The sequence below is a fragment of the Ovis aries genome, chromosome 7 (assembly GCF_016772045.2).
Source record: "Ovis aries strain OAR_USU_Benz2616 breed Rambouillet chromosome 7, ARS-UI_Ramb_v3.0, whole genome shotgun sequence".
Taxonomy (NCBI): Eukaryota; Metazoa; Chordata; class Mammalia; order Artiodactyla; family Bovidae; genus Ovis; species Ovis aries.
In genome coordinates this window covers 66,647,952-66,673,791 of record NC_056060.1, presented here as the reverse complement: position 1 = coordinate 66,673,791, position 25,840 = coordinate 66,647,952, and the positions used below count along the sequence as shown (strand labels likewise).

General features: G+C 40.8%; 1 protein-coding gene across 3 annotated transcripts in view; it reads right to left on the bottom strand.

The window, feature by feature from the left end:
- Positions 1-25,840, bottom strand: part of PELI2 (pellino E3 ubiquitin protein ligase family member 2) — a 189,726-nt gene that overhangs the window by 121,846 nt on the left and 42,040 nt on the right. For all 3 annotated transcript variants that reach the window (XM_027971888.2, XM_042252565.1, XM_042252564.1), the window contains exon 2: positions 14,645-14,774. In XM_027971888.2, the coding sequence (XP_027827689.2) occupies positions 14,645-14,774 (130 nt within the window). The remainder of the gene's footprint in view (positions 1-14,644; positions 14,775-25,840) is intronic.

The following is a 25,840-nucleotide window of genomic DNA, read 5'->3' as shown; positions in this document are numbered from 1 at the left end:
TCAGACACGACTGAAGCGACTAAGCAGCAGCTTAGGAGGAGGAGGAAACTGGGAAACAATAGGAAAAGGATTATTTCAATTTTAATTTACCAAATATGCCTGAAATATCAGCTGACCTGTGCATGTGCCTATGGGTCTGCAGAATCCAAAGACATCAGTCACTGACCCATGAGAACAACCAGCTGTCCCAGCACATGCCCAAGGCAGGTCATGCCATCTGGTTACTAACCCCACAAACTATGCTGGGCAGTAGGAACACAGACAGGAAAGACTGCTCCTGCCTTCAAGGAGCTTGCTGCCCGATATGACGAGACAGCAAACCAATAACTCTAACACAGCATCAGGGCACTGAGAGAGACTTACACATGTATTCTGAACTTCAGGAGTCCACAGAAGGACTTCTCTAAGGCAGGGAGTGAGGAGCGTCAGAGCTCCTGGGGGGTATGACATCTAGGCTGGGTTTTAGAGGATGGGAGAACACGGGTTAGTGCACAGGGCTGGAAGACATCCTAAAAAATGAGAACGTGGAAGGTGTGGAGGCAAGAGAAAACATGGCCACCTCGGGAATTTAAGTTGAACCTCAGGCTGAAACACAAAGGTGAGAGGGCTGATCCTGCAGGGCTCACCTGCTGGCAGAATAAGGGACGAGCAGGAGCCATCATGCCCCTGACAGCTCCTGTGCCCAGGCTCCTCCAAGCTCCCATTAACTCTAATCTGGTAGCACAAAGCCAGAGGTTCCCAAAGCCACTCTTTCACACTCACCCGTGACAAGAGTATGATCAATAAAGAGCTTGTAAGCAGGTATCCCTGTGAAACTGTCAGCAACACAGGACTTCAAACAGGCTGAAGCACTTTCTCACAAAAGATAAGTTCAACCATGCACTACAATGAGAAAGACAGAGGTGCAACAGAACAGGCCACAGCAATTTCAAGTCAGTCGATGAATGGTCCCTCAGGGGCTGTGACTTCTGTTCAGCTGCACAAAATTCACTTTGAGGTACCTTGAACCAGACATGGAACAATGGACTGGTTCAAAACTGGGAAAGGAATATGTCAAGGCTGTATATGGTCACCTTGCTTATTTAACTTATATGCAGAGTACATCATAAGAAATGCCAGGCTGGAAGAAGCACAAGCTAGAATCAAGATTGCCAGGAGAAATATCAATAACCTCAGATATGCAGATGACACCAACCCTTATGGCAGAAAGCGAAGAGGAACTAAAGAGCTTCTTGATGAAAGTGAAAGAGGAGAGTGAAATAGCTGGCTTAAGACTCAACATTCAAAAAATGAAGATCATGGCATCTGGTCCCATCACATCATGGCATCCGGTCCCATCACTTCATGGCAAACAGATGGGGAAACAGTGGGAACAGTGACAGACTTCATTTTCTTAGGCTCCAGTATCACTGCAGATGGTGACTGCAGCCATGAAATTAAGACACTTACTCCTTGGAAGAAAAACTATGACCAACCTAGACAGCATGTTAAAAAGCAGAGACATCACTTTACTGACAAAGGTCCCCATAGTCAAGGCTATGGTTTTCCAGTATTCATGTATGGATGTGAGAGTTGGACCATAAAGAAAGCAGAGCACTGATGAATTGATGCATTTGAACTGTGGTGTTGGAGAAGACTCTTGAGAGTCTGCAAGGGGATCAAACCAGTCACTTCTAAAGGAAATCAGTCCTGAATATTCATTGGAAGGATCGATGCTGAAGTTTCAATGCTTTGGTCACCTGATGCAAAGAACTGACTCATTAGAAAAGACCCTGATGCTGGGAAAGATTGAAGGCAGGAGAAGGGGATGACAGAGGACGAGATGGTTGGATGGCATCACTGACTCCATGGACATGAGTCTGAGCAAGCTCCAGGAGGTGGTGAAGGACAGGGAAGCCTGGTGTGCTGCAGACCATGGGGTCACGAAGAGTTGGACATGGTGAGCAACTGAACTGAACTGAACTGAACTGAACCTGTTACCACTTGTTGCCATTTGTAACTACCACCATAAACAACCCAGCTGCTTCAATCCAAGTCTCCATAATTGTTCCTTTTGTAGCAAAGGCTCTCTCTGCCAAGCACCTGATTTCCAACTGGACAACTTATCTTAAGGATGCTAATGATCCTTAAGTTCACAAAGTAACTTCCATTTCTACTAACTAATACCACATTCATCTCTTTCATCATCACAGGAGTCCCAGTTTGGAAAGGAATGGATTTTCCAAGTCACACTCCTGGGAGGTAAGAATCTAAGAGCAGAATCCAGCTTGGTTCCTGTCCTGCACGGCACTTTCCACTTGCTGCTGCTGCTAAGTCGCTTCAGTCGTGTCTGACTCTGTGCGACCCCATAGATGGCAGCCCACCAGGCTCCCCCGTCCCTGGGATTCTCCAGGCAAGAACACTGGAGTGGGTTGCCATTTCCTTCTCCAATGCATGAAAGTGAAAAGTGAAAGTGAAGTTGCTCAGTCATGTCTGACTCTTCGCGACCCCACGGATTACAGCCCACCAGGCTCCTCCATCCATGGGATTTTCCAGGCAAGAGTACTGGAATGGGTTGCCATTATCTTTCACTTGCTACTTACACCTAAAGACTGATACTCCTAGGTCCTGGGCAACACACTTGGCCCAGTGACCTGAGACTGCTTATTGGGCTTCTTTGCACTTAAGGTCCCTCATGTGTAAAATGAAAAGTAAGTCTGAATACAGATCCTTCCAACTTTCATGTTCCATGTTTTTATTAAAGAAAGTTATAGCAATAGATTCTCTTCCTCCGTGAAAAGACAGGATGGGTTGAAGTGACTGAATCAGTTATAATTCAAATAGGTTTGGGCAAAGGCTTAATTATAAATATAAATACAAATATTAACCCACACTGACATGTTAAAAGCAACTTTTTAATAAAATGGTGCTTTCAGGACAACACAAATTAAATATGATTTTTCCAACTAATACATGAATCAAGTCAATTATATAATTATTACCTATCAGTAATGCAGATAATTACACTGATGATTTACTACGTGCTAGAGTCAAGCTCTCCAGCTCCAATACTCTGGATCTGAGAGAAAAGAACCGAAAACCACCCTCCCTGCCTGCCAATTATTTGATGGCTTCCCTATCCTTTTCAAACTTAAGAACTACTCAGAATTCAAGGAACTTTGTACTTCATGTCCCATGAAATACTACATATAAGTTTTCTCTTGCTGCTGTAAAAAGTTACCACCAAGCTTAGCAGCTACAAACACCACACCTCTATTATCGCACAGGTCTGGTGTTGGTAGGCTTAACTGGTTTCTCTACCCAAGTCTCATATGGCAGAAATCCAGGGGTCAGGAGGGCTGTGAGCCTTTATGAGGTTCTAGGAGGAATCTGTTTCCAGGGACACTGAGGTTGTTGGCAGAACTGAGTTCCCTGCGACGGCAGGGCTGAGGTCCCTGTTACCTTGCTGCTGTCTGCCACAGTTGTTCTCAGCTCCCAGAGGCTGCCCACATTTCTAGGCCCATAGCCCCCTTCCTCTGTCCTCAAATCCAGGAGCAGCAAGTTGAGTCCTGCTCATGCTTCAAACGCTCCTGCTGCTCCTTCCCTCACATCTGAGTCTTCCACATCCCTCTTCCACTTGTAAGGACCTCGGGAATTACATTGGGCCACCCCAACAATCCAAGGTAAAATCCCTATTTTAAACTCCATGACCTTCATTGGCAAAGTCTTCTCTGCCGTGCAAGATACAAGGTTTCACGGACCAGGCATGAGCATCTTGATTGGGACGGGGGTGGGGGGTGGGGAGAGGGGGGCGGGCGGGCACTAGTCTGCCAACCACATGTTGAATACAAAAAACAAAAATATCTCTTTTGCTAGGAACCAATGAATAATTTTGCCCACACCACACAGCAAAGCATAAGTTTAGATTAAATATCAATGAACAGAAAGGAAGGCAGCAATTTTTATTCTACATACACACACACAAAACCCCTCACAATTAGACGTTAGTGCTTGAAACGATGAAACTGTGTATGCTGGAAGAAGGGCTAGAGCAAACAAAAATGTTAGTGCCAAACTGTATTAATTGTAGAGACTAAGGAAAATGGAATAGTCCTCAACTTTGTGGAATTCTCAGTAAGCAGTGAATCACATTTCAAACTTTAATTTTAAAAGTGCTATACAACATCTTGAAATCTACCATAAAGGCTCTCACACAAATCTGAATGGGGAAACAGTGCTCATTATGCTGTACCAGTACAAGTCAAATACAAGTACCAAAACAAGTCAAGCTGCCTCACTTGAACACAGCAGTAAAAATTCTCAACACTGCTTTGGTGATTTCAAAGAAAATTCACTTTAACAAGAAAGCCTACTGTTGCTTACTCTGTGAATAACAGAAGTCAAAGCTAAACCAAAACAGTAGGGGGGGGAGAGAACTTGCAAATTGCTACATGTAACGCTATTTGTAGCAACTGTCAAAAACTTCAGAAAAACATCAATAAATGTACTGAGTTACAATTTACTGAAATGTACTAGTTAATAATAACCAATTATTGATGTTAAAACTCACGCTACATAAAACAAAAAATGAGATGATCACCTAATCTCAGATATATTAAAATTATTCATGGCAGGAGTGACAATATTTAACAATCAGAATTATAATGAAAATGAATAAGCATATAAAGCAAAAAAGTTTTAGCCGTCCATTTATTCTTTAAGAATGAACTACACACAGTTTAAAACTGCAAGTTAGAACACCAAACATTCATCAAATAGTGTTAATAATTTCCAAGTCATCTGTTAATTGTTAAAAATACTGGTTTAATCCTTTATTTGATGGGCATCTTCACAAGTAAGCAATGTCTGAGATATGATTCAGTACAATAAACCAAGCTCCTTCAGGAACACCCCCTAGTTACTGAAAGACAACAGGTGAATTGAGTCTTGATAATACAGGTTTTCTCCGTAACACAGTACTGTTCTTGGTAAATACTGTACTATCTTATGGTGAACTAATGTCAATTAAATTCAACTTTTTTCTAACCTTAATATTATTCACTATTTCTATCACCACTATGAAAATCATTTACTGAACTGTCATATTCAATTATCTATCTTATTTTTACAAAATATTGTTTACCTTCAATTTATGGTACTTTGATAACAATCAACTAGCTAAATTCTAAGAACCAATGTACTAAAAAGAACCAATATATTAAATACATATAACTTCTTTGAACAATTCCTCAGATTTATCATCAAATAAGTGTATTTTCATGTAACTTGCTGGATAATTTAATAATTTTTTCTCTTGGAATACTTCATTTGAAATGTTTCTCTAATATTCTCTGCTTCTCTATCAGTTTCCTGTATTTTGTTTTATATGTTCTATTACCTATTATTTGTCAAAGAAATTTATCCATTTTAATAGTTAGAAATTTTCTTTCTAAAATTAAGAAATAAGAATAGTTAGAATAGCATATAATAAAGTTAAATCTGTAAAAAAAAAAAAAAAAAAAACCTAATTATTCAAATGCTATCTACTAAAGTAAGCAGTTGTCTTTATATGTTTTCCAAACAGAGTCTATCCAAAGGCAACTACAACTGACCCTTGAAGTTCATATCATGGGGGCTTTGGGCAAACACCCTCCATGCAGTCAAAAATCTTAGTATAACTTATAGTCAGCCCTCCATACCCATGGTTCCTCTGCATCTAGTTGATTCAATCAACTGCAGACCAGGCAGTACTGCAGCATTTACTACTGAAAAAAGAAATGTATAAGTGGACCCATACAGTTCAAGGCTGTGTTGTTCAGGTCAACTGTACTTATTTCAATTCTAAGTTCTGATGTATACCAAATAGCAGAAAGTTAAATAACACAAGACCAAATAAATCATAAGTTTATTTGACTTCTATCTTTTTATGCCATGATCCAGAAATAAGTAAACATCAAATAAAAATATCCAGAAGTTTTCCTATAATTTCTGATTTTTTTCTCCCTAGCACTATACTTGAACCACCTGAACAAAATTCATAAAGCTTTCATGTAAATATTTCTCATTAAGACCATTTTTCTTGAGTATGACATAAAGTTTAATACATTTCAGATGTTGTTCCTTTTAGCTCTGTGAGATCAACAAAATCCTGAATATTGCATTTTAAGTAAATTATTAAACCACTTCTATGTGAAATGGTAAGGAGCTTTGTCTATAACTAAAATTTTACTGCCTAATTCTTGTTTTCCAAAAAGTTGTTTCCTTACCTCAATAGATGTGTTTTACAACAATCAGGACGATAACTCTGCCATGATATACTCATATAAGAACTATTTTTTGAAGTGTTGATAAATACTTCAAGTCAGAAGGTTACTTTTTATAGTATATCGTGTCAGTATTTCATAAATACTTTTTCCTTTGCTTTAGCAATACCCTTTGATAAAATATTTTGGGAAGTTATTTTCTCATTTTTTTGAAAACTGACTTCTGTTTATTTTTTCCAGCTATAATGAGATATGCTGTCGAAGTACACAACATATACCTTGTTGTCAAGGTATGTTGTCAAGATTGATTTGATATTTTCATGAAATATTTCATGACACTTCCATCATGTCACAAAATTACTATTTCTTTCGTAAGGTGAGAACATTCGAGATTTACTCTTAGCAGTTCTCAAATATATAAAACAGTATAATTCACTATAACCAGCACGCTATATATTAGATCTCCAGAACTTATTCAAATTGTAACTGGGGGGTTATACACTGACTAACATCTCCACATTTCCCCCACCCCTTGGTAGCCATCATTCTAGTCTGTTTCTAGTAAGCTCAGCTCTTTAGATTCCAGGGATATGTGATATACAGCATCTGTGTCTCCCTGACTTAACTCACTTATACAATGCCCCTAAGGTCCATCCATGCTGTTGCAAATGGCAAGATGTCCTCCTTTCTCATGGCTAAACGATATTCCATTGTATATACATATATGTCACACCTTTATGCATTCAACTGTTGATGAACACAGGTTGTTCCCATATCTTGGCTAATGCAAATAACACAGCAATGAACATGGCATATTCATTCAAGCAGATACTTCATCAAGATTTTTTTTTCATTTCCTTTACATGTGTAGGAGTTACATTGCTGGATGACATGGTCACTGTCATTTCAGTTATTTGAAAAAATCTCCACTCTTTTTCACAGTGGCTACACCAACTTGCAATCCCACCAACAGTATACAAGTGTTTCCTCCAATGCTTGTTATTTCTTATCTTTATGATTGCACCCATCCTAACAGGCATGAGGTGATACCAGTCTGGTTCTAATTTGCATTTCCCTGATGATTAGTAACACTGAACACTTTTTCATGTATCTGTTGGTCGTCTGGATGCCTTCTTTGGAAAAAATGTCTTTTAAGATCTTTTGCCCATTTTTAAATCATATCGTTACGGTTTCTTTACTTTGCTATTGAGTTATATGAGTTATTTATATATTTTGGATATTAACCCCTATCAGACACAGATTTACAAATATTTTCTCCCATTCAGTAGGTTGCCTCTTCATTTTGTGGATAGTTTCCTTTGCTGTGCCGGAAGTCTTTTAGTTTAGTATAGACACACTTGTTTATTTTTGCTTTTGTTGCCTTTACTTTTGGTGTCAAATCCAAGAAATCATCAGTAAGACCAATGTCAAAAAGCTATATTTTCTTCTAGGAACTGTATGGTTTCAAACCTTACATTCAAATCCTTAATCCATTTTGAGTTGATTTTTGTGTAAGTGGTCCAGTTTCATTCTTTTGTATGTGGATGTCCGATTTTTCCAACAGCATTTATCTTTTCCCCATTGAGTATTCTTGGCTCCATCATAAACTGACCATATATGTGTGGGTTTATTTCTGGGTTCTCTATTCTGTTACATTGCTCTATATATCTGTTTTTGTGCCAATACCATATTGCTCTGATTATGATGCAATTACTTTGAAATATAGAATGAAGGCAGGAGTATGACATCTCCAGCTTTGTTCTTCATCCTTATGGTTGCATGGGCTATTTAGAGTCTTGTGTGGTTCCATGAGGACTTCAGGATGATCTGTTCTATTTCTGTGAAAAATGCTACTGGAATTTTGATAGAAATTACACTGAATCTGTAGATTGCTTTGAGTACTATGGACATTTTAACAGTATTAATTCTTCTAATCCATGAACAGAGGATAGCCTTCCATTTATTTGTGTCTTTTTCAATTCCTTTCATCAATGACTTTTGTTTTCAGTGTACAGATCTTTCACCTCCTTGATTAAATTTATTCTGAGCAATTTTATTCTTTTTGATACAACTGTAAGTGGAATTATTGTCATTACTCTTATAATTCATTACTGAATTCTGTACTCTACAGCACTAATGAATTTATTAGTTCTAAAAGTTTTTTTGGTGGAATCTCTAGGGTTTCCGATATGCAATTTCAAGTAATCAGCAAACAGACAATCCTACTTCTTCCCTTACAATTTAGATACTTTTTCATTCTTTCCTTGCCTAATTGCTTTGGCTAGGGCTTCAGTACTATGTTGAATACAAGCGGCCATAATGGGCATCCTTGTCTTATTCCTGATCTTAAAGAAAAAGCTTTTGGTTTTTCACTGCTGATTACGATGTTAGCTGCGGGCTATCATATATGGTCTTCATTACGTTGAGGTACATTCCCTCTGTGCTCAGTGTGCTGAGGTCTTTTTTTAATCATAAATGGATTTTTTTGTCAAATGCTTTTTTGCACTTAGTGAGATGAACACATGGTTTTTATCCTTCATATTGTGTATGTGCATATCACACTGATTGATCTGCAGTTGTTGAATCACTCTTGCTTTCCTGGAATAAATCCCTCTTGATCAAAGCGTATGATGTACACTCTTAATGTACTATTAAATTTGTTTTGTTAAAATTTTACTCAGGATTTTTGCTTCTGTGTTCATCAGGAATACTGGCATGTACTTTTTCTTTTCTTGTAGTGTCCTTGTCTGGTTTTGGTATTAGGGTAACACTGGCCTTATAAAAATTAGTTTAAAACTGTTTCCTCATCTTCAACTTTTTGGAAGAATTTGAAAAGGATTAGTATTGGTATTAATTCTTCATTAAACACTTGGTAGAATTCACCAAAGTCTGGGCCTGGACTTTTGTCTGTAGGGAGGTTTTTGATTATTGATCCAATTTCCTTACTAGTAATTGATCTGTTCAGATTTTCTGTTTCTCCATGATTCAGTCTTGGTAGAGTTTATGTTTTTAGGAATTTATTTCTTCTAGGTTAACCAATTTATTGGTACATAGTTGTTCATATCAGTCTCCTGTGATCTTTTGACTTCTACAATATAGTTATAACATCTATTTCATTTCGAATTTTGAGTCCTCTTTTATTCTTGCTGAATCCAGCTAAAGACTTGTCTCTTTTGTTTATGTTTTATAAAAACCCAGCTCTTAGTTTCACTAATCTTTTCTATAATCTCCTTGGGCTCATTCATTTATTTCTGCTCTTACCTTTATTATTATTATTTCCTTCCTTCTACTAATTTTGGGCTTAAGTTTGTTCTTTTGCTAGTCCCTTGAGGTATAAAGATAGGTTGTTCATTTGCTGTACAGCAGTGATTAACACAACACTGTATTTCAACTATACTTCAATAAAAATAAATTTTCAAAAAGATAGGCTGTTCATGTTTATGGTTTTTGTTAAAATAATCAAACTGTGTTTCATCCTAGACATACAAATCATTTGTTTTAGGTTTGTATTCCTGTGGAGTATCAAGAGATATTCTGGATTTCAGCTTACTACTAATATTTCTTTTTTATCGCCTCTGACAGATTCAGAATATTCATGTTTATGATGTCTAAGACAATAAAATTTTGCTGCCTCTTCATTTATAATAATATAATAAAATTAGTTCTTACACTTATAAATATCAAAACAACAGACACTACTAACTCAAGAATTATAGTGCAGTAACAATGAAAGGCACCAAAATAAAAACTATTTAAAACTCAACTATTTAAAAAGCTGTAGCAATTTAAAAAATCTGAGGATAATGATAAACAGATGATTCTTTGAAAGCGCAGAAGGCTCCAGCTTCACAAGGAATGTGCAGTGGAGATATGCCACTACTGCCACTAAGACCCAGGCTGGGGAGACCGTGAGTGCTGCAAAAACAGACCCCACTAAAGCCCAGAAAATCAGATGAACTAATGAGTTCCCATTCAAATGTGTATTATTGGCTTTTACCACTTCTCACATTTACTATTACATCATTCACTGACTGATAAGGAGTTTAACTATCTTAGCAACCAGTAGAGCCATCCCAATGTAAATAGCTTAAAAGCAGTCCTGGTTGTGACAGTCACACTAAATAGCCCTAATTTTTCTCTAAACTGTCACTCTTAGGACCACTGATACTTTCCATTCTGAAATAATGCCAACTGGAACACAGTGCTACTCAACTTCTTTTTTAAAGTAAAAATTTCCAAAAAAGGAGATTTCAATAAAACACAATCTAAGAAGGGGAAACCATGATGAAGAGTTTTCCATAGTAATGCTGTTAAATTTAAACCACATTGCCAGCAAAATATTTACCCATCAGGCATCATCACCAACCCCACCACAACCATCTACTACTTACAGGTTAAGTAAAAGTAAAACCATTGCCCACCCCCATCACTGAAAAGTAAATGAACAAACATAAATCGACCTAAATTCTAAGTCATATTATGCCACGCTCTTTGCTGAACACCCTTCAGTGTTTCTCCTTGGGGAAAAAAACAATTTTCCAACCAGAACCCTAAGAGTTCCAGACCTCTCTGCTCGCCTGACTAACTCCTCTTTATTCTTCAGCTCGAGGCTCACAGGACACTTCCTTAGAGATCCTTCCCCATCCACCCAGACTAAACTCTGCACCTCCTCTTCTCACAGCCCCTTATTCTTTTTCTGCACCATGCTCTTCAAAATGTGCAGTTAAATATGTATCCACATGATAACTTACTGTTTGCCTACTCACAAGACAAATAGCTCCATGCAGACATGTTTTGGTCCCTCTAGTACATCTAATACCTAGCATGATGCCTGGCCACAGAAAAGGGCTAGATAAATATCCGTTGAACACAAATGGAAATAAATTGCGAAATGCCCTGTATCTATGTAACAGACCTGCTAAAAGTAAAACAGGGCTTCAGGTTTTGTTTCATTTTTTTAAAACATTATGTAACAGGAGAAATATCTTTGAGTATTACTATTTCAACAGCAAATGTGTACACAAATGAAGATTATAAAAATAGTGATTATACAAGTAGCAATTACACAACAGTGGCACACACTTGCCACCCTCACCTGACTTAGCTTGGATACTGGGATGCATAGAAGATTAAGAGGGCCCATTTTCCAGCTGCCACCACCATCAGCAAAGGGGTCTCCCTGGTCTCTCCCCAAACTGTGGGGCAGAAGGAACGGTTGTGGAAGAGGGAAGAAACAACCTAGTCAAGAGGCCAAGCCCTCACGTTCTAAGAACAGTAACCACCCCCGCCCTAATAGACCTCAGTTGTGCAATTCCACTCAAAGATGATCCTTTCATTACCAATATTGCAGCATTGGAAATTTCACAGCAAAGCATGTGCTGGTTCAGGTCAAATGGCTTTTGCCAAGACCACCACATACCCACGCCTTCTGATGGGAAACAGGATGAGTGGGAAGGCAGACTAGAAACACACTAACGATCATGGCAAGTAAGGACAGGCTAAAGGACTGTAAGCCCGGATGAAAGCAGATAAGCAAAGTACACGCAGGCACGAGCAGAATGAACTCGGGGTCATGGTAACAGTAGAGGTTAAGCGATGGTGGGCTCTCAAGTCCATCATGTCAGTCGGGAAAGTGGAACAGAAGTGAGTCTCTAAAACTCAAAAGTTACAATTTTTCAATTTATACCATGGATGTGTTTTTTTTTTTTTTTAAAGTTACACCATGGATGCTCCTATATGGCTGAATGGGGCCTGGAGAGTCAGGGAGACTGAGCTTGGGCCCGGGTCATGGAAACATGCAGAAGAGTGGGCTATAGATCAGTGAGGTCCAAAGGAGAAGGGGAAGAGGGAACTTAGAGGAAAAACATAGGGTTACAAAAGAAGAGACTGAAATGAAAGCAAAATGAAATCATTTCTAGTGTCATGAACTAAAGAGATGGAAAAAGAGGGACTCAGTTAAGGTGAGGTAGAGGAGCAGCATTTGAGGACAAGGTTTAACACGTAAGAGACTTTGTCTAGGGCCAACAGAGCAGGTGGCAACAGAAGCAGCCGGGCAATGCCAACTGGGGGTGGGAGTTCAAAACGGAACAGAAAGACAGAGGGATCTGTGACTCAGGAAGGTACCAGTTCAGGTACCTTCATCAGTTACCAGGATGAAGTACTGTGCATGAGGTCCTGGACATACAGGTCCCAAGATGAATAAGGGAAAGGCAATATGGGCAGATGATCAGCTCATGATAAATATGTCGGGTCCACTCATCTCCCTTGGTCATGCTTGACTGACCCTGTGCACACCTATCGGATTCTCTTTCCTGAAATTTTAAAAAAGTGGAGCCACTTTATAACATCCTGGAAAGAATATCTATGTTAACTCCTGTGGACACTCGGCTTCGCTTCTCTCACAAAACCTGGTTACTCAAATTTCCCCCAATTCAGAGAGCTATCTGTATCCTAACCTTCAATAATATCTCCACATTTGCTTTTTTTGGCATGATATAGCCAGAATCATTTCTGCTGCTTGTAACCAAAGTACCTTCCCTGAATCCACATGGCTCCTGACCATCACAAACTCATTTTATAAATAAGAAACTGAGGCTCTGAGAATGCATTTTTTTCCAGGTTGTAACACCAAAACACAATTTCCCCTACTATTAGTATTCTCAATGATATTTTTAAACAGATTTAGGCAGCTTCCAAAAGATTTATACTCTAAATATCATCAGATAAAATCTAGGTACAAAGGTAAAATAGAAAAAGCTAAAACTGGAGCAGATGGAGGTGGGTAAGGGGTAAGGAAGACCCATGATATTCTAAGAGCAGCTATTGGAAGGTATATTTCATATCCTACCATAACATGAAGCCTAAGTAACCAAAGATTTCTATAATTTTTTTAAAAATCTGAAGCCATTGTATCAATGTAAAATCTGAGAGTAAAAAAAGGAGACATAAAAAGGTAGAGAACCAAAAGAAGAAAAGATAAATATTGACACATAGACAAAATTATAAAGACCATGTCTATAATATTAGAGTATTTTTGGCACTCATTACATGCTTAAAAACATTTGTCTTGGTATCCTTCCCCTCCAAATATTTTTGGACTATAAAATATTTCTCATAATTTTTTGACTTTCCAAGATTCTGTTTCCATTTCACTTCCTCCTTTTCTTGGAATCAGTAAGGCTGATTTCCTCTGTTTACCCTAGCGAGTGTCCTTCCCTTCCTAAAACTTGCACCTTATTTCCCTTTCTCTAGCCAAAAATATGGCCACTGTGTATTATTCTTTCCTGTTTCCTTGGTATTTGATATATTCTGATCTAACCATTCCCTCCCTAATACAAGAGATTCTTAATTGGCACAATCTTGCAAACTTCTTCCATAGCACTGCTTCAGAAACAACAAGAACTTTTAAATAAAAAGGTTAACAGAGGTGACCTGTTTCTGAGTATAAACGCCACATATGCTTCCATGAAGCTGTTCATTTCTCTTTGAACCACTGGTTTCCAGCAAAAAAAAAAAAAAAAAATCGAAAGAAAGTCTCTTATTTATTCCAGATGGTTTAAACCCATTATGATAAATATATACAGCCAGTGCCCCCATATAAAATAACTTCATGTAGATATAATTATTTTCTAAAAAGTAAACTATATACATTAAGTAACATGTTTAATTAAAAGAAAAATTGTTATAAAATCTAATAGGTAGACTATATAAACCAGAATGGAAATTCAGGTTTCCTCTACACTTACAGATCAGAAAACAAATGAAATATTCATAAAAAAATGAACATTTTATATACATCACACTTCCAAGAAGAAGTATCATAGACTTCTTATTGCACTTAGCTCTGTTTACTTCCAATCTAATAATTACACAAATTCAATTCCATGTACATGCAAATTATGTGAAAACACCCACTACTCAAGTAACAGAGGAAAACAGCAAATCTTAATGAGGTTTATACCAAAATTTAATACAGAACACTCTTCAGGAAAAGGAACATCGTTTCTCTCTCAACCACAACTATCCTCAATTGATATATGCTGACGCCACGACATCCCAAAGCAGTGGTTCATTATGGGATGGGGGTAGGGGACAGAGGGGAAGGTGTGCCCACCCTCCTAGTCCCCAGAGGACACGTTCCAAGTTTGGGAGACAGTTTTGGTTGTCCCAAAAGTGGTTGGGGGCATGGGGATGGATGTGCTCCTGGCCTCTAGTGGGTAGAGGTCAGGGATGCTATGAAACACATAATGGGCTGTGTATACAACAGCCTTTCGCAACCAAGACTACCCAGCCTAAATGGCTGAGACACCGGCCCACAGAGAAATGAGGCTGAAAGGAAAGAGCCGCAGACAAGGACACCCATGATTCACTGTCGGCCCTCCCCATGCCAAGGAGTCCCCTACCTTGGACGCCTGTGGAGTGGATATCACATGGACTGTGCTGGGTTTGACTCCATTAGCCTTTGGCCGCTTGTAGAGAGCAAATCTGCTTTTCCTCCGGCCTCTGTCTCCATTAGGTAAAGCACCATTGTACCTATAAACAGAGATGAAAGAGTTCATTTATTTGTAGATTTTTAAAGGCATTCAGAATAAAAGTCTGATGGAATTAAGGGAAAAGACAGGAATGCTCATAAAGACTTGTCCACTAACCACCCTACAAAAGGGATACAAAACAGACTTAGAGACTTTGGCTGTAATGAAATTCAAATCACTTCCAGAAACTTAATTTAAGAGTGATATACAAAGTAATTATAGGTTCCTTATTCTATAAAGTCAGACTCTTCAAATCTTTTCAGAAGAGACCAAGTATAAATAAGCAAATGAGAATTCTGCAGAGGCTCTATTAGCGCCAGCTCAATTCAACAAACGTCATCCTAATGGACCCTGCAGAAACACTCAAGAAATATTTTTAAATGAATTGGTTAGAAAAGAGCATACTAATTAAACCTCATCTCTCACTCTCAAATCATCTTAATGTCTGCAGGATCTTTATTTGTAAGAAGATCAAATTTAGTTGCTTGCATTCTTAAAAGTTCTGAATTCTCTACCTCCATTCTAATTGCTATTTGAACCCTATACTGTCAGGTTAGTGAAAGCTAGCCTTCAAAAATTAAACAAAGTATGCCTCTATAAGGTTGCCCATTAAAAAGCCCGAAGGTATAAAAGAAGAGTTTTAGTCCACAAACTATGAAATATCTTAAAAAGTCACCTGGGAAATAGTACTTGTCCTTAAGCAGATTCCCCTAAATTAATACCTTAAGCCAGTGGTCCCCAACCTTTCTGGCACCAGGGATAGATTTTGTAGAAAAGAATTTCTCCACAGACCAGGGAGTAGGTTGGGGGGATGGTTTGGGGATGATTGTCATCAGGAGCAGACAACCTAGACCCCTGGCATGAGCAGCTCACAGTAGGGTTCATTCTCTCATGAGAATCTAAGAAAGAAAGTGAAGTTGCTCCGTCGTATCCGACTCTTTGCAACCCCATGGACTGTAGCCTACCAGGTTCCTCTGTCCACGGGATTTTCCAGGCAAGAATACTGGAGAATACTCCTTCTCCAGATCATCTTCCTGACCCAGGGATTAAACCCGGGTTTCCCGCATTGTAGGCAGATGCTCTACCGTCTGAGCCACAAGGGAAGAATCTAATGCCATCTCAAATCTGACGGGAGGTGGAGCTCAGGCTGTAATATGAGCAATGGGGAGCTTCACTTGCTCACCTCCTGCTGTGCAGTCCCCCGGTTTTTTTTGGGGGGGGTGGGTCACTGGGAATCCCTGCCTGAAAGCCAATACCAGTGTTTAAAAAGAATGCAGGCTTGCAAGAGTGTTTCCGTTTTCACCTGTATTTTCTAATCTAGATTACAGGTGGCTGTACATTCTGACTTCTGGCTCATGCCATGTTTACTCTCCAGCTCCCTCTTGGCAGAAGTTCTTTTGAAGAGAACCAAAAGAGGAATTGTTTCAAATTTGTGTGGATAAACACGACAACTCTGAGGCTCCCTCCAAGCACCAAAGTCAGGGGTGACGTGGGTGGTGGCTCCTGGAAGTCCTGCCTTTGCCATTCGCCCATCTCACCCAGAGAGCACAGTGGGCCGTATGGCAAAGCGGACACGAGGCCCAAGGGGAACAGCAAAAGTCGGAACAAGGGTTTGTGGTGTTTGTTTTACTATTCTGTAGCTGCAGTATGATAATGGATTTAAATTACCAGAAGTTACTCCTGAGGTGTTTTTAATCTGTTTCCATCTCCATCATAAAGGAACATCAGCTACAGAAAACGTCTCCAGAGTACAGAAATCATTTGTTTCAAGTCTTACTCCTCTCTCCTTTTTTGGAGGCAAGATCAGAATAATGGGCATGATTTTCTTAAACATACCTGTGATGGCTACTCTAATGAACATATCCCTGATTAAACAACCATTATAAATCAACTGTGTCTTAAAATATTTGCACATCACTTACACCAGGATGAGCACCCTGTATTAAGAGAAACATATGCGAGTCAAAGGCGGGGCCTAAACAATTTAAAGGGACGTTTTCATCACTGTGGCCTAGAACAACTGGTACAAGATCTGGCAAGGGGTCCTGTGCCCCTCACATTTGCCCAGCTCTCTACTGCACCTTTCTCTCAACTACACACTGCTAGTCAATGAAACTAGTCAAAGATTGTGGCAGGTGCTTTTTAAGAGATCTGCTCACTATGACATCCCTTCTAGGGAATCCAGCCCTGAACACCCTAAGGTAAGCCCAGTACTACATCTGAATGACATGGCCAGGCCAGCACCCTCCCCACTGAGTGGCTGGTGGCAGACGTTTGGTCCAAATTGGCCAATGACAGTCTCATCTCAGAAAACACAAAGCCGGGACCCAGAGACAACCCACCAGTCTGTGTGGATGGCCAGAGCTGCAAACTGTAGGCATGGGAGCTGTGGGGATGTCAGAGTCTGTTCTGTGATGAAGCAGCAGAGAAGTGAGGAGCAAAGCAGATGAACAAGGACAAGCAATGAAAAGAGATGGAAAGAGGATCCTTAAGGGCATCTCTTGGCCCAGATATACTCTGACCCCTGTTCATGAAATCCTTTCTGGTTTTAGCTAACTCAGATTGCTTTCTTCTACTCGCAACCCCAAAGCCATATCTAATATAAAAATGAAAACACAAAAACCAGCAATGTCAACTTAACATATACGGAAACATTTTAATTTCAATAGGCGGAGCAAAGATGCACAGATATGGCAAGAAATACCTTTTATATTTTCAAATAAATAAGTAAACCCTTCTTAGTCACAGGCCAAAGAATCAGGACCAGGAGAAAGTTGTATCACCAAAGATAGAAGAGAGACTTTCAATGACTTGTCATCAGTTAAGAGGCCAGTGTGATTTGGAAAAGAATGGGTCTTTGATGACCTCACCCATCTTCAGAGAGAACCGCCAAGTAAAAACAAGCCAGCCTCTCCAACACAGAGCCTCACTCAGCGCCTCCTCTCTCTTTCTAATCTCCTCACAGCCAAGAACCTTGAATCAGGACTCCACCCGCACCACCCCAATTCCAACCTTGAGCACACATCATCTGCCTCCAAATCTAAAAGTACATTTGATGATGTCATCTACCCATCATCCAACTTGCCGCCTTACGTCTCTCAATGGCTCTCCTATCAAGGTACACAACATGGTCAATTAAAAATTGCCAGAAGTTCCCATTACTTCTCCCAGGGACCATGAGTCTAACTCCATCTCCCCACACCTGGGCTGGCCTTAGTGGCTTATTTGCCAACAGGATGGGAAGGAAGTGACATGCTGAAACTTGCAAAGCCAAGTCTTGTAAAAGCCTTAGAACTTCTGTCTCTTGGGAGCTCAGAGCTGAATTGTAAGGTAGCTGGGACCACCCCCCCCCACTCCCCCACCAGCCACGCCAAGGAGGCTACATGGAGGTGGCTCCAGTCAGCAGTCCCAGCTGAGCCCAGCCTTCCAACAGCCTGCTAGGTTACCACACGTGTGATTGAAGCTGCTGTGGACCCTCCAGGCCAGCCCATCCATCAGCTGACTACACCAGGTGACCTAGGTTGATTCCACACGGGACAGAAGAATTGCCTGGTTGAGTACTCACAGAAATGCTGCAGGAAGGGGGACCCCTTCCAGGGTCTGAGAGTGGGCTCTTGTCTAACACTCGGAAATGAATTGTCCGAGGAGACACGCGTGCTGACAAAGTAAGAGATTTTTATGGGCAAGGGGCACCCAGGAGAAGAGCAGCAGGGTGAGGGAAGCTCACCTCTCCAGAACAGGAGAACTGCTCTGCCACCTGGCTTGCAGTCTCAGGCTTTGTGGTGATGGAATTCGTTTCCCGGTTGTCTCTGACCATTCATTCTGACTCAAAGTTCTTCCTGGTGGTGCGTCCACTGCTTAGCCAAGAAGGATTCTGGGAGGTGGTCGGACACATGGTGTCTCCTTTTGACCTTTCCCGAGTTCTTCTGGTTGGTGGTAGCTTATTAGTTCTGTGTTCCTTACCAGGACCTCTTGACATAAAACAGCTCATGCAAATGGTTACTACGGTGCCTGGCCAGGTGGGCGGTTTCAGTCAGCTTGCCTCGCCTAAGAGAATCACGTGGTAAGTACGATGGTGGATGTGTCCATCCCCTAGGTCTGGCATAGACGACGACCTGTAACCGACGCCTGGGACAAGCCCCACCCTTCGGCATGGGCTCCCTCTCGTGCTTTCACAGCCTCCCCTCTGACCTCTGATCTAGTGCAAGGCAAGCACTGTCACCAGATCTTCCCCATGCCCTTCTCACCTCCCTGCCTGGTCCCTTCCCCACGCCACCCTCCCGCCCCCGGAATGTGAATCCATCCTGGGCACGCAACATCCTGGGCACGCAACATCCTGGGCACGCAACAGGCGCTAACACCTGCCAAGCCAACTGCATGACAGACGGTCTGTCTTTTGTGCAGCAGAGCAGAGCCCAGACAGATGAGGTCCTGCTCATAAAGGCAAAAAAATGACTAGTCTATGAAAGAAAGTTAGAATGCTCTCTGGCCTAGCAAGGTTTCCAGCCAGCGACTTTGTAAAAACAAGACTTCCAAGCGCTGCGGGCACATCTGTTTCAGCTGCTAAGCAGGGCTATTCTTCTTCAAACCCACAAGTTGCCTTTCAAGCTTTACATTAAAAAAAAAAAAAAAAATCTGGAGACTTAAAAAAAATTCCACTTATTGAATAAACATGTGATGAAAATGCAGCTCATCATATATGCAGGGCAAATAATTAGTATTTATTTAGAAGCTGCAGGGGACAATGAAAAACACTTGTAAGAAACCTCGCAAAGTAATGTATGGCTTCTTTTGGTTTAAAATCCAGAGTTCACACATTAATTCTTTTTAATGGCATTTGCTGTACACTTCCTATGTGCCAAGAAGCCTTGTGAGGGAGGCTCCTAGAGGCTCGAATGACTGGACCACACGTGAATCACATGGCTGGAAACGGGCAGTACATGAATATGTGCTCAGCCATGTCTGACTCTGCGCCCCTATGGACTGTAGCCCACCAGGCTCCTCTGTCCATGGGATTTTCCTGGTAAGAATACTGGAGTGGGTAGCCATTGTCTACTCCTGGGGATCTTTCTGACCCAGGCATCGAATCCCTATCTCTTGAGTCTCCTGCATTGGCAGGCAGCTTCTTTACCATTGCATTACCTGAGAAGTCGTGAAGCGGCAGGCAGCACGCAAATCTATAGCCAGTTTTGCCTGACTCCAAACTGTGCAGTTTCCAGTAGCCAATACTGACAACTTTTAAATTCAAGTCATCTCCTGGCAAATAACACCAAGATACATTCTTGAGAAGACACCTGCCACCTAAAAAAATGCATTTGTCAAAAAGACTTTTCTATAGGAAATAACAGCAAGAGAGGGCATGCCAAGGGCTTCCAGAACACTGCAGAGGCATCACATTGGATCTTAACCAGCCTGAACTCACAGAGCACTACTTGTGAGGACGGGAATGAGAACGTATGCTGCAGGAGAGGAGGCAACGTCAGCACCAAATGGCCACATTCCAGAGGCAGCCTCGCTTCCTGTTACAGACTGAAGGCGCTGCCCTCCCTCGAAAGCAACATCTCTGTCACGAGCACAGATAAACCACAAGCAACTACTGTAACTGAGACGCTGCGGATGAACAGGCCAGGGACACTAGACACAACTGATGTGAAAACGAAGCGTAGAGTCTCATAAACCCCATACCTTGATCCCTGCCTCCAGGCGTGCATGTCAATTCACCACAACAGTGGACACACTAACACGCTGCTGCAACTGTGCATTAGAAGGGACACGTAAACCAGTCAGTAAGTGCCTGATACTGGCTTTACATCATTCAGTTCAGTTCAGTCCATCGCTCAGTCACGTCCGACTCTTTGCAACCCCATGAACCACAGCACGCCAGGTCTCCCTGTCCATCACCAATCCCAGGGCTTACCCAAACTCACGTCCATTGAGTCGGTAATGCCATCCAACCATCTCATCTTCTATCATCCCCTTCTCCTCCTGCCTTCAATCTTTCTCAGCATCAGGGTCTTTTCAAATGAGTCAGCTCTGCACATCAGGTGGCCAAAGTACTGGAGTTTCAGCTTCATCAGTCCTTCCAGTGAACACCCAGGACTGATCTCCTTTAGGATGGACTGGCCGGATCTCCTTGCAGACCAAGGGACTCTCAAGAGTATTCTCCAACACCACAGTTCAAAAGCATCAATTTTTTGGTGCTCAGCTTTCTTTATAGTCCAACTCTCACATCCATATACGACTACTGGAAAAACCATAGTCTTGCCTAGACAGACCTTTGTTGGCAAAGTAACGTCTCTGCTTTTTAATGTGTGGTCTAGGTTGGTCATAACTTTCTTTCCAAGGAGTAAGTGTTTTTTATTTTCGCGGCTGCAGTCACCATCTGCAGTGATTTTGGAGCCCAGAAAAATAAGTCAGCCACTGTTTCCACTGTTTCCCCATCTATTTCCCATGAAGTGATGGGACCAGGTGCCATGATCTTCGTTTTCTGAATGCTGAGCTTTAAGCCAACTTTTTCTCTCTCCTCTTTCACTGTCATCAAGAGGCTTTTTAGTTCCTCTTCACTTTCTGCCATAAAGGTGGTATCATCTGCATATCTGAGGTTATTGATATATCTCCCGGCAATCTTGATTCCAGCTTGTGCTTCTTCCAGCTCAGCGTTTCTCATGATGTACTCTGCATATACGTTAAATAAGCAGAGTGACAATATACACCCTTGACATACTCCTTTTCCTATTTGAAACCAGTCTGTTGTTCCATGTCCAGTTCTAATTGTTGCTTCTGATCTACATAGAGATTTCTCAAGGGGCAGGTCAAGTGGTCTGGTATTCCCATCTCTTTCAGAATTTTCCACAGTTTATTGTGATCCACACAGTCAAAGGCTTTGGCAGTCAATAAAGCATCATTACAGCCTCACTATTTGAGCTATCATATGTATCTGTTGGCTTCCCAGGTGGCACTAGTGGTAAAGAATCTGCCACCAATGCGGGAGACATAAGAGATCCAGGTTTGATCCCTGGCTTGGGAAGATCCCCTGGAGGAGGGCATGGCAACCCACTGCAGTATTCTTGCCTGGAGAATCCCATGGACAGAGGAGCCTGGTGGGCTACAGTCCATGGGGGTCACAAAGAGTCAGACACAAGTACAGAGGCTATGCACACACACATTTGGATTGGACGCTCTTTGAGGAGTTCCTGTGTCTTTGTGTACCTCACCTTCACCTCTACATGGTATCTTAAAACCAAGGAAAGTCTCAGTGAAACAGTCACCATGTTGGTATGGAAATAATGACAGCTGTTTAAGGGATCAAGAGAGGATTTCTAGCTCCAATTCTTTTCCAAGCTCATGCTGTGAGCTTACCTAAGATGAGACTGTTTTCTCAGCTACAAAGATAGCAACACAGAGTTACAATTTCAATATTAAAAAGAGATTCCCAAACCTCTTTCAAACATTTCAATTCAATATGGAGAAGGCATTTCCTCCAATTCAAATACCAGGATCCTGTCTCAGAAGGGTGAGGCTGTGGCTATCCAAAGACCCCTCAAGTCTTTACGGCAGTTGAGGGGCAGCTGTTCATACACTTGCACGTTGCTTTTTATCTTGAGGTTTTCCAGCGTCCCTGTACCACAGTATTTCCCAAGGCGAAACATTAAAACAGTCTGTGTTATCGGGAACACAGACCTGCTCCCACACACAGTAGATTTTCAGCCCTTCTTCCGGGATGTATACACCCACACATCCTCACTCAGCCTCTCTGCAGCAAAAGGTACAGCAGGAAGGCAAGAAAGAGGCCCCACTCTGGCCCTGCAAGGAGGTCCACATTCACACAAGTCCCTGAACATCTCAGAACCTCACTTTCCCTTCCCATAAAGTAGGAAGAAGGTCTAACATCCTACAGCTTGGATTTGGGAGCCATTTAGGGGTAGGAGATGAGGGTAAAGCTGTCCCGAGAGGCCCTAACTCCAGCCTCATCAGCAGCACACCCGTCACTGACCCCTGTTCTCTCTGTTCTCTCCACACTCATTCAACTCCTGCAAGTAAAGAAGGCTGCACGCCCCTACCTGCTGCTTCTTTCAATCAGGTCACAGGAAAGAAAAGAGCATGCAAAGCAAATCCAGTCCACAGAACTATTCGCGAAAAGAAAAATATTTATTATCTAATACTCAGCCATGTGCATATTATCTGAAGTCTTTCTCCTCCCTTTTTCACTTTAAACTGGTACTGCCGCTTAAAAAACACCAGATAAAGGTTTTGTCTTTGTTTTTAAACTGTACTGAATCTTTGATTTTTTAGCATCACTGGAGGGTCAACAATAGAGTTTTTTTTTTTTTACTGAATATCGGCCAGTACACAAAGCATGAGGCATAGAGAAGGCTGTTTATATTATTTTTAAAACACTGATGACTACATCTTTTATTCTGCCACTGGCTTCAACAGTCCAAAATAGCTCTGATTAAAAACATTAATATTAGTGTTTTATATCAAAGAACCTATTTTTTTTTACCCTAGGGGTGAAAATTATTGTTTAAGTATTACCCTGCAATAATTTTTTATTCTTAGAAGAGAAAATGAGCCACTTGGATCAGTGGTAAAGAACCCGCCTGCAATGCAGGAGATGCAGAGCTTTGCTCCCTGGTCTGGGAAGATCCCCTAGAGAAGGAAATGGCACCCCACTTCAGTATGCTTGCCTGGGAAATCCCATGGACAGAGGAACCTGCTGGGCTACAGTACATGGGGTTGCCAGAGTTGGACACGACTTAGTGACTAAAGCAACAACAAAGAGAGAAAATATGACACAAAGGGAAAAAACTAAAGTATAATAAGAAATGAATTTAATACAGTAAAAGATCTGTACCATTCAAGACCAGGTAAAGACTTATCACTTTATCTTATTCTTGAATTAGCACCGTCTTTTCTGGGAGAGAGGGCAGTTTGAGTCACAGCTCTGCCATTAGTAGTCATGTGCTCTTTTTAACCATTTTTAAAACTTGAAGTATAGTTGATTTACAATGTTGTGTTAGTTTCAAGTGTACAGCAAAGTGATTCAGTTATATATATAAATACACATATATTATGATATCATGATACTTATGATATCATGATATCATATGATACTTGTCTGATTTACTTCATTTAATATGGAAATCTCTAGAATTATTACCATCTTACACTCCATACTGGTCACCAATTAATAATCTTGAAAACCAAATTAAAGCCCACACATTCATTTTTTATCACTCCAATATCTCTTAATTTTAATCTCATCACCTCAATAAAGACAGGTGCATAAACTGTATGTGGTAGACTGAAATACTGGTCCCAGTTCTTCACTCCTCCCTGAAAACATGCCCTTTGACATGACTTTATACTTCCAGTTAACCTCCTTGCCCTGGATTTTGGGTTGGACCAAGTGAGCTGCTTTAGCCAACTGGATGTGAACATATGATACAAGCAGGGGCCTGAGTTGTGCTTGGCAGTTGGGATCATCCTCCGTCATGGCCATAGAAGAGTATGTCCCAGCCAGCCTGCCAAAGAGGACAAGTGGCACCTGGAGGAGAGCCAGACCCCACACACATGGCGTAAGCAGAGCCACTCCGTCACACCTCAGAGCAGAGCCATCTCAGCCAGCCCACACTCCTGAGAACGAATGACTGGTTTTTTCAAGTCACTGAGTTTGGGTACGATTTGTTACACAGCATTATACAGCAAAAAGTAAATGAATTTCAAAAGCAATTAACATAAATAGTTTCTTCAGTATCTAAAAACTTTGGGCTAAAAAAGCAAAAATATAAAATATATACCAAATGAAAGTTTTATATAAAGAATTCTCTTTCACTATGAAGAAAAAAGTCTAAAATTAGAGATAATTCAAAATAATTCCAAATGTGTAACTTTCTAAGACTGTATTAAATGGGATTTTTTAAAAATGCATACTTAATACAGACACTGAAAATGCATTTGATAGAAGTCTTCATCTGTTTCAGATTAATGTCATTAAGAGCTGAGAATAAAACAATATTTTCTTCTCATAATTATTTAAAGATACAAGAGTAAAATAAAAAGCATTTATATTAAAAATCAGGAACAAAACAAGAATGCTTACCATTACCATTTTTATTAAACACCATTCTAAAATAAATCCTAGTCTAACCAAGAACACTAAATTAGAAATAAGGGGTATTAACTGGAGGGAAAGAAGATATAAAACTAGTATTACTGCTGTAAGAATTAAAACAATGTATTACTTGAGAACAAAAAACACATGCCAACGGAGACGAAACACCCCAGAAACAGACCCTTGGCTACATAAAGTAATATAAGATGATGTAAGGGCCACTAGACAATGCAAAAGAAACTGGATTATTCAATCGTGTACAGAAACCAACCACCTACTTTGAAAGAAAAAAATTTCTTAGAGCTGCATGTTACATTCTACACAAAAATTCCAAAGTTGACTATTTATAAGTGCTCAGTCATGTCCAACTCTTTTTGGCCCCATGGGTTCCTCTGCCCATGGGATTCTCCAGGTAAGAATACTGGAATGCGGCACCATTTCCTACTCCAGGGGATATTCCAGATCCAGGGATCAAACCGGCATCTCTTGTGTCTCCTGCACTGGTAGGTAGATTCTCTACCACTGAGCCACCGGGAAAGCCCTGCTGCTGCTGCTGCTGCTGCTAAGTCGCTTCAGTCGTGTCTGACTCTGTGCGACCCCATAGACGGCAGCCCACCAGGCTTCCCCCGTCCCTAGGATTCTCCAGGCAAGAACCCTGGAGTGGGTTGCCATTTCCTTCTCCAATGCATGAAAGTGAAAAGTGAAAGTGAAGTCACTCAGTCGTGTCCGATTCCTAGCGACCCCATGGACTGCAGCCCACCAGGCTCCTCCGTCCATGGGTTTTGCCAGGCAAGAGTACTGGAGTGGGTTGCCATTGCCTTCTCCATGGAAAGCCATACTTAAGTCAATAATAATGTTCTAAACATAAACACAGTTAAAAAAAAAAGCCTACAAACATAAATATTGGTACATTTATATATGTAAAAATGTGAAACTTTTGCATATCAAGAACT